At 42.7% G+C, this 9,349-nt stretch overlaps 1 protein-coding gene across 3 annotated transcripts; it reads right to left on the bottom strand.

The window, feature by feature from the left end:
• Positions 1-613: 613 nt before the first annotated feature.
• Positions 614-8,085, bottom strand: CUNH4orf36 (chromosome unknown C4orf36 homolog). Of its 3 annotated transcripts, XR_003846877.1 has the most exons (5): positions 7,882-7,999; positions 7,203-7,321; positions 3,485-3,639; positions 1,179-1,363; positions 614-631 (listed from the first exon to the last, which is right to left on the bottom strand). XR_003846877.1 is itself a non-coding variant. In XM_008851748.3 (4 exons), exons 2-4 carry the CDS (start codon positions 7,265-7,267, stop codon positions 1,230-1,232), a joined length of 354 nt encoding a protein of 117 aa, XP_008849970.1. In that variant the 5' UTR covers positions 7,268-7,321; positions 7,977-8,085; the 3' UTR covers positions 671-1,229. The 3 variants fall into 3 exon arrangements, 2 of the variants coding, with proteins under 2 accessions (XP_008849970.1, XP_008849969.1); XM_008851748.3 differs by lacking the exon at positions 614-631 and having other exon boundaries at positions 671-1,363; positions 7,977-8,085; XM_008851747.3 differs by lacking the exon at positions 614-631 and having other exon boundaries at positions 671-1,363.
• Between the last annotated feature and the right edge of the window lie 1,264 nt (positions 8,086-9,349).

The raw sequence follows: 9,349 nt of genomic DNA, 5'->3' as shown, positions 1-9,349 counted from the left end.
GGGCAGGGGGGGGTTGGGGTGGAAGGGTGAATGAGGCTTAGGGAGTCCCGGATCGGAGAGCTGCGCTGTAGACTTACCCCAAGAGGCCTGAGGATAGTAGTGCCCTTTTTCCCTTTTTTTAGTGCTGAGATCCAGTGCTCATAGCTGAGTCACTGAGTCACTCCCCAGCCCATCTATACATTTAAATACTGCCTCGGAGAGCTGCGCTGTAGACTTACCCCAAGAGGCCTGAGGATAGTAGTGCCCTTTTTCCCTTTTTTTAGTGCTGAGATCCAGTGCTCATAGCTGAGTCACTGAGTCACTCCCCAGCCCATCTATACATTTAAATACTGCCTCATCATGGTGACTTTCATAAGACTAAGAAATGAGAATCTCCTACAAATGCTAACTGAGTCACCTTAAAAAATAAAGAGTGCTTAACATGCAAACATGCTTTATTGGATTTCAATTCTAGAAAAATGTGTTCATACAAATTTACTTCTTTCCAGGTCCCCATTCTCCAGTCACTCTGAGCAAATACGAGTTTTCTCCATAATAAAGCTTTCTCTGCGCCTTCACATCCCTTTCCAGTGTGTATGTTGGACTTGCTCCAGGTCCATTAGGCAAAGAATATTAGCCAGAAGGAAAACAACTGAAAAATTTTTAGTAAAACAGAAACAAAGCAAGTTTTATTTTGAAGTACCACATGATAAAATATTTAAATAAAAAAATTAAATATCACATGAGAATAATGCGATACTTCACTAAAAACTGGTAGCTGTAGAATTATCAGAATTAAACCTATCATTTTCTTAAAACCAATTTTTTTCAGTTTATCCTTTTTAAGAGAATTTCTCTCTCTCTTTCTTTTAGAGCTCTCCCCTTGGGATCTCAAAGATGCAAGTTCAAAATGTTTCTTCCAAGTGATTCCTCCGACAAGACTTTCTTCTTCCCTTGTCCTGCCTTTATAAGAATTGAGATGAGTAACACAAAATGACTCAACTCCAGGTATAGTTTTCATCTACTTACAGTGCTATTGTTTATGACACAAAGGAACGAGAGTGTAGCCGGCCCAGGAGCTCTGTCAGAGCCTCCCCACTAAGCCACGTTTCAGAGCATCGGCCCAATCACCAGGGGCCACCGCTGTGACTGCAGCAAACTACACAGTGAAAAAACTACACAGTGAACGAATCAGAGACCTGTTCCCCTTGTATGCAGGAAAAGAGCACAGACTTAAGAAGACGGTGGTGTCACTTGGGCTGCAGAGGTCTTCTCAAACCACCTTGCTTTTCCCTTAGAGGAAAGCAGACTTGGGCATATGCATCTTCTCGGCACTTCAGTTTCATCAGGTGCTTCATTTCATACTCCTTTTCGACTTTGATAGCTAAAAAACAAAATACATGAAGCGGCAGAATAGCATTTTTCATCAGGCAGAATCTTATCAAAGCTGAATATCCATGCAAACCCAATCAGACAAAAACCCAGCATAGAACTGGAGAAATGGGCAGCAGACCCCAACCTTAGCCAAAGAGATGCTGGCAGCTGCTTACTGCCAGGTGAGGGACTGCTGATCTTCTTTAAGGGAAAGACTCTAGATAGGCTGACTAGACCCCAGTGGATGAACTTGCACTGAGGGACTAACTTGACTTAATAGGCCTTAACATATATGACTGACAGAATGCATGAAATCAGAGGGACTAACTTGACTTAATAGACCTTTAACATATATGACAGAATGCATGAAATCCAGTGGGGTGGGCTATGGGGAAGGGGGTATAAAAATGATTAAAATGCTTTGTATGGGGGTTGGAGAGATGGCTCAGCAGTTAAGAGCACTGGCTGCTCTTGCAGAAAACCTGGGTTCAGCTCCCAGGACCCACATGGCGACTAACGGTGGTCCACAACTCCAGCCCTCTTCTAACCTCCTTGGACATTGCACAACACAGGTGCACTTACACACATACAGGCAATGCACTCATACACATAAAATAAAAATAATAAATAAAATATTTTTAGAAAGCTGTTTTGTGGGCTGGAGAGATGGCTCAGCAGTTAAAAGCATCGGCTACTCTTGCAGAGGACCAGGGTTCAGTTCCCAGCACCCACATAGCAGCTAACAACAGACCATAACTCTAGTTCCAGGGGAATCTGACGCCTTCTTCTGACCTCCACAGGCACTGCAGATACGGTTGCACTTATACACATGCAGGTAATACACTCATACACATAAAATAAAAATAATAAATTTTTTTTATTATGTTTGTTGCTGGGCGTGGTGGTGCATGCTTTCAGACTCAGCATTCAGGAGGCAGAGGCAGGCAGATCTCTGTGAGTTTGAGGCCAGCTTGGTCAACATAGTGAGTTCCAGGCCAACTGGAGCTACAGAGAGACCCTGTCTCAAAAAGAAAAACAAAAGATGTTGGCTAGGATAGATAAAGGCTCTTCCAGATGGTAACCCAACATACGACTGGAAAAATGAACAGCAGACCCCAATTCTATCCAAAGGAATACTGACAATGGATTGCAGTAGATGAGGAACAGCTGACCCTCCTGGAACAGGGACCTCTGGCTGACTAGATTTACCAGAAGGGCAGACAGGGGGAATGGATGAGGGTGCTGACAACACAGTGGACAGTGACAGGGATGGCAGAGTATGGAGCCTCTAGTGGGAGAGGAAGGCTGTCTATCTGACGAGTTTGTATTCATGCTCAGATGCCGAGGAGCTCAGAAGGTGGGCGACTGTGACCAGTGATAGTCATGCATATAGAGATTAGAAATGCATGTGAAAACATCCAATGTCAATTGCATTGAAAAAGAATTTTTCTGTATGAAACTGTGTATTTTAATAATGAAATGGAGATCTTTTTTAAAGGTTAAAACGTCATTTAATTTATGTCTTATAGGGTTTATACTGAGTACAATATTGTATAACTGTAATAATTCAACTGTAAACCTAAAAATTTACAGCCAGTTTTGAAAGTGATGCATCCTACCTCAGGAAACCGTTATTGAATATGTCAATTGTGTTGTAATGATATGCTTCTTCTAAGTATGTTGTTATTAAATAAATAATTTTTAAAAATTTAAAAAAAAAGAAAAACAAAAGATGTTTTGTATAAAATGTACAAAAATTCAATAGAAATATAAATTAAAAAAGAAAGAAACTAATATAGCTGGCCTTGTTGGGAAGACTCTGAATCAGGCAGATTTTTTTTAAGTTCACACATAAGAGTTAGATCCACAACAGCCAAGTACTCTAATATGACTTATAACAATTTTTCCAATAAAAATGAAAAATAGAAAGTTGTCTTTATGTTGAAAAAAACCTGAATATCATATAGAAACATTGACATTGTTGAAGAATTAACCACTTAGCTGGAGCTACAAAGATTAGTGGTATGAAAAAAAGATAGGGCTCATAGATGTACAAGTATATTTAAATATTCCTGATAGCTAGTAAGTGATACAATTAATATTTTATTGAGACAGATCTTAAGGAACTTACCTTCTGCTGAAGGGAGTAGGCCATCCTTATTGGTTTTACATGGCGTGAGTTTTACAGGAGAACCAAATGTAATTTCTCCCAAGAAAGGCAATTTGATGTTGGCTATGTTCATGTACCAGGTCTTTGTAAGAGATGCAAGATCCCATGGTTCCTGTCTGGGGGAAAATATTCATTAATTTATTCAATAAATTTTTATTGGGCAGTACTATATAAAATACAGAATACATCTTGCCAAATCTGAGTTCTGTTCCACAAGACATTTTTGTTTATAGAAGAGTAGTCTGAATTTTCCAGAGTCTCTACTGTAACTAGGGAAAAAAGTTTCCTTCTAATTAATGCAGAGACATATTAGAAAAGGGCCAGAAGTTATACCAGGAATGTTTGTTCAGAATGCAGCAGCCCAGAATCAATCCAACCTTTCCATGAAAAATTGTAGACAGGAACTGTAAGCTACCAAGTCCTTTATGGCTGATCAGAAAAAATATTACAAGTTGGGTGTGGTGGTGCATGCCTGCATTCCTGACACTTGGGAAAGGCAGCACAACCATAATCCTAGCATTTAGGAGGCAGAGGCAGGAGGATGATGAGTTTAAGGACAGCCTAGGCTATACAGTAAATTCCAGAGCAGCCTAGTGTATGCAATAAGATCCTGTCTTAAAAGAACACAAAGGAGCCAGTAAGATGGCCAGTGGGTACAGGCACTTGCTGCCAAGCCTGATGACCTGTGATCCATCCTCAGGACCAATATGCTAAAAGAGAGAACCAAGTCCTGCAAGTTGTCTTCTGATTTCCACTCATGCTCAGAGGTGTACACACACATACACACACAAACTTTTTTTAAAAAACTGAACAAAAAAAGTGTGTGTGTGAGAGTGTGTGTATTCACAGAAATTAAAGACAGAATCATATATGGAGCAAGGTAATTGGCGTACACAAAGCTTTGATGATATATGATCAGGGAAAAAAATATAAACTCAATCGTTATGAGCCTTAATTTAGTTTAATTCTGAAGTAGAAATATTAGCTACAAGTTTCTCATCTGCAGTCCTTACTACTTTAGCCTCATGTGCATGGGTCAGCAGAAGCCTTGCTTTAGGCTAAGATAAACGATATCACACGTGTTACCCTTTGATTTCCTCCTCCAGTTTCCCTGTTACTTCATCATGCAACTTTAGGGAGTGTGCTGGATAGCTTTAGTTGTCAACTTGACACACCTGGGTTGAGGGAGCCTCAATTGGGGAATTGCCTCTGTTGGGCCGGCCTGTGACCATGTCTGTGAAGCATTTTTTGATTACTGAGTGAAAAGGGAAGGCCCAGTCCACTGTGGGTGGTGCCACCCTTGGGCAGATGGGCCTATGTTGTATAAGAAATCAGGTTGAGGGCCGGGTGTGGTGGCACATGCCTTTAATCCCAGCACTCAGGAGGCAGAGGCAGGCAGATATCCGTGCTATTTTGATATATCACAGTGAAAGATTTATCGTCCTCTTTTTTTTTTTTTTTTTTTTTTTTTTAAAAAAAAAAAAAAAAAAAAAAAAAAAAAAGAAATCAGGTTGAACACGGGCCAGAGGAGCAAGCTAATAAGCAACGTTCCTCCATGGCCTGTGCTTCAGCTCCTGCCTGTAGGCTCCTGCCCTGAGTTCCTACCTTGGGCTCCTTGATGAACTGTGTGACCCGGGAGATGTAAGTCAAATAAACCATTCCCTTCCCAAGTTGGTATTGGTCAGAGTGTTTTGTCACAGCAATGGAGAAACAAACTAAACAGGGAATAAGTTAAGGTATAAAATTATTATAGAGGGGCTGGAAAGTTGGCTCAGCAGTTGAGGGCACTGACTGCTCTGGCAGAGGACCCGGGTTCGATTCCCAGCACCCACATGGTGGCTACGAACTGTCCTTAACTCCAGTTCCAGGGGAATCCGAAGCGCTCTTCTGACCTCTGCAGCATTACACGACATGGGTACTCACATACACATGTAGGTAATACATTCATACACATAATATTTTAAAAAATAAAACAAAATCAATAGAATTATTATAGATGTAATTGACAAGTCACAAAGATGTATTAGTAAGAATGCTCATTCAGTTTTTAAAAAAAGAAAAGAAGCAGAGCTGGTAAGATGACTCAGCTTAGGTAAGGGTGCTTGCCACCAAGCTTGACAACCTGGGTTTGATCCCAGAAACTCACATGGTAGACAGAGAGAACTGAACTGCACAAGCTGTCCTCTGACTGCCTTACACACACACATCCCTCAGGCAATCTGCAGGTCTTGACATGCATTGTTTCAGTTGCAAGCCATACCACAACAGACAGGCATTGTTATATCCTGTTTACAGATGTGGGAGTCAAGGCCCAGAGAAAGTGTGCAGAAGAGAACCAGGCTTGGAGCCCAAGTCTTCAAGACAGCTAAGTTGATGTTGTCCATATACTGCCTGCCAAAGGAGACAGGATGCTAAACTGACCCCTTTATACCACCTAAGGAAGTGAGTACTTTTGTGCCAGGTATTTTTAGTAGACTGGGTAACTCTAAACATGTGTTTTAATAAGGTTGTAGTAGCCAAGCTTGGTTGTGCACAACTTAAGTCCCAACATTCAGGAGTAAGAAGCACGTGGATCTCTGTGAGTTCTAGGTCAGCCTGGTCTCCATAGCTAGTTCCAGGCCAGCCAGGTGAAACCCTGTCTCAAGAAAAAAAACCAGAAAAGATGGTGGTAGTAAAAAATGAGACCAAAATATAAAGACGCACACACATATGTATGAAAATGTCATAATGTAACTCATTACTTTATAGTCTAACCTAAAAACTTAATTTTAAAATTGTTCTTGGGGCTGGAGAGATGGCTCAGCAGTCAAGAACACTGGCTGTTCTTGCAGAAGACCCGGGTTCAAATCCCAGCACCCACATGGCAGCTAACGACTGTCCATAACTCCAGTTTCAGGGAATCCAACAGCCTCTTCTGTCCTCTGTGGGCATTGCATGACATGGGTGCACTTACCTACATGCAGACAATACACACATACACATAAAATAAAAATAATAATAAAATGTTTTTAAAATGTTCTTAAATAAGATGACTCAGCTCCCTATCCTAGTACTTCGTAAACACTGATTTTTGATCACTGATTTTGATCAACCTATAAACTTCTCAGTTTTCTTATTTCAAAATAATCATTTTGGTGTAAAGACCAAATAGAATTGTCTCATAGTTAGCTTTAAATAGCAGCTTGACACAGGAGAATCTCAGTTGAGGTATTTCTCAGATGGAATTGGCCATACACATGTGTGTGGGGAATTGTCTTGATTTTTAATTAATGTAGGAGAACCCAGCCCGCTGTGGACTGCTCCATTCCCTGGGCAGGGGACCCTGGTCTGTATAAGGTGGCTAGTTAAGGTGAGCCTGGGGACCAGCTACCAAACAGCATTCCTCCATGGCTTCTGCATCAAGTTCCTGCTTGAGTTCTTGCCCTGACTTCCCTCAATGCTGGACTGTGATCTGGAAGCATAAGCTAAATGAATCCTTTTCTTCCCCTTGCCTAAGTTACTTTCGTTCAGTGTTTTATCACAGCAACATAATGAAGCTAAATGCTTGCATATTCTTATAAAAGTAGCCTTTTAAAAACAAAATCAAGCATTCAGACAATTCTTGTTGAGAACAGAGTGTACGGTCCTGGTAACAAAGGCACCCCTGGCTCTAGCCATTATACCAAGATAAAATACTAACACTTTATAACAACTGCCCCTCAAAATGGCTTTCACTGTGTTCCTTCTTGGTAAGCCATATGCCATGGTTTTCTTACGTAGGAGCCTGATGTAACGTCACGGATTCTCTGTTCACTTTGCCTGAAAAGACAGCAACATAATTAACAGTTTCCATGTATTTTTATGACCAAATAATCAAAATGTTCAGAGAAAGCATGTTGTGTGTCTGGAATCCCTAAATAAACGTTCATTGAGCCTGAACTCTGAAAATAAAACTGAGTTCTTTTATTTATTCAGGAAGACGCTTTATCAATTCTTTCCACCATATAAGGAGAGAAAATGCCAAGCAAGATTTCTCATCCTGAGACAAGGTTTCAGTTAACAGCATCAGCGTCCTGTCATGGTGTTTTGTCACTGCCTGAGCCTGTCAAACAAGTCAAACACCACGCCAACATGCGTGCCCTGGTAGCCGCTTTGAACACCAGTAGCTCTGCTGGCAGGAGCTTATAAATATAAACAAGTCCCCGTGTTTCCCGCTCTGAGTCTGGGCTTCAGGGGCGGGGGCGCCGACTCCCAGGCTGCTTTGCTTCTGGACGCGCAGCTCTGGGAGGGCAGAGGCCGCGCAGGCCTAGGAGCAGCCCCGGGCTTCGCCGCGTCCCATGCCCGCCCGCCCGCGCCGCCGCTCTCCCGCCAGTCTTTACCCTAACTTCAGGTCTCTGCAGGCCGCGGCCCCGCGACCCGCCGCCGACACGCGCCTGCTGCCTCCCGCGTCCCCCCGCCCAGCGCCCTGCGTCACCTGTCGCCTCAGTAAAGGGCTTTGTGGTGCACACGGGACACATCACCTCCGGTGCCCCACGCCCCGCCCCGCTCACAGGCCGGGTGCAGTCAAGCGGTTCACGCGGGCGCTCGAGGCCCAATGGGCCTGTGTGGAAAGTGACTGTGGTGATGCCTTTGGAGTCCTGGTCATCACTTAAGCCCCATGAAAATGGCAGACGTTGGCATTCTGCCTGAGGGATTTGCTAGTGCTTCCATTTGATAACGGTAGGTCCTTCCACCGTGTCACACGTCCGATCCTAAATGACTTCATAAAGCAAAGGTAATAAAGCAAAGATAAAACCTTTAAAGAGTCTCAACCCCTAAGGGCCAAATTATCTTGGGAGTCTAGTAACAACTCTGAAATTGGCTAAGGAGGTTACTAATAATTCCAGCTATAGGACGAACAGTCAAGTAACAGCAAGTTCCAGGGCCAGCTTTTGAGGTTAATCTCTCTACCTCACATGCTTCTTTTTTGTTTTGAGACAGACTCACTCTGTAACCCAGGCTGACCTGGTGTTCACTATGTAGCCCAGGATGGCCTCAAACTGGCAGCAGTCCTAGCTCAGTCCCCCAAATGCTGAGATTACAGGAATAGACCAGCTGCCCTGTCCTGATAGTATATTCTTCTAGGGTAAAGCTGCACAAGCACATGGGCAGGCATGCACACACGCACACACACATACACACACACGTACACACGTACACACACACACTCTGCCCTGCTGGGGATTGAATGAATCTAAGACTTCTGTACATAGTAGGCAAGTGATCTGTCACTGAACTGTCTTGAGGCTTCAGCTTCAGCTTGTGCATGCTTTCCAAAAGTTGACTTTTTTTAAGATCGGGAACAATTTTATTAGAACTTGAGAGAAAAACAATGGAGCAAACAAGTTGTAACTCAGCAATTTTACCAAAGAGAAAAGGAGAGAGGAGGAAGAGAGAGCCATGTGGTTTGTAAGCAACCACCCGGTGGGAGTGATCCTGTCACTTCAGAAGAAAAGAGCGAAAAGGCCTAGGGAGTTTGCGAAAATGTGCCCAGGCTTTAGCCAGTACCTCAGAAAGAAAAAAAAAAAAAAAAGAACTTAGACATTTCAGAAAGCAGGCAGGTTCCACAAGGTGCCAGGATGTGAGCTCTTGAAGCTCTGCTGGGGTGACATCTTGAGAAAGTGATTTTGCACTTGCCAGAAACTAGAAGGCAAAGACTCCCTGGCTCTTCAACATTTCTAGTTCCAGTGGAAAATGAGTGCCAAGGACTGGAAGTAGGGGTGGTTATTTTAATTCAAAAAAATGGGGACGCTTTTAAAGAATGGTGAGACCAATGCAGAAGAGTTCAATTAATAGATTATTTATTAT

Source organism: Nannospalax galili, unplaced genomic scaffold (genome assembly GCF_000622305.1).
Source record: "Nannospalax galili isolate Female #2095 unplaced genomic scaffold, S.galili_v1.0 scaffold405, whole genome shotgun sequence".
Taxonomy (NCBI): domain Eukaryota; kingdom Metazoa; phylum Chordata; class Mammalia; order Rodentia; family Spalacidae; genus Nannospalax; species Nannospalax galili.
Note: the sequence above shows the minus strand (reverse complement) of the source record. Positions and strands in the feature narration are given on the sequence as shown.

Coding starts and splice junctions, on each gene's coding strand:
- CUNH4orf36 (XM_008851748.3), bottom strand. CDS start 7,267: ATGGCATATGGCTTACCAAGAAGGAACACAGTGAAAGCCATTTTGAGG. Junction 3,640..7,202: donor AGGGGCAGTTGTTATAAAGT/GTTAGTATTTTA, acceptor ATTTTCCCCCAG/ACAGGAACCATGGGATCTTG. Junction 1,364..3,484: donor CCTACTCCCTTCAGCAGAAG/GTAAGTTCCTTA, acceptor TTTGTTTTTTAG/CTATCAAAGTCGAAAAGGAG.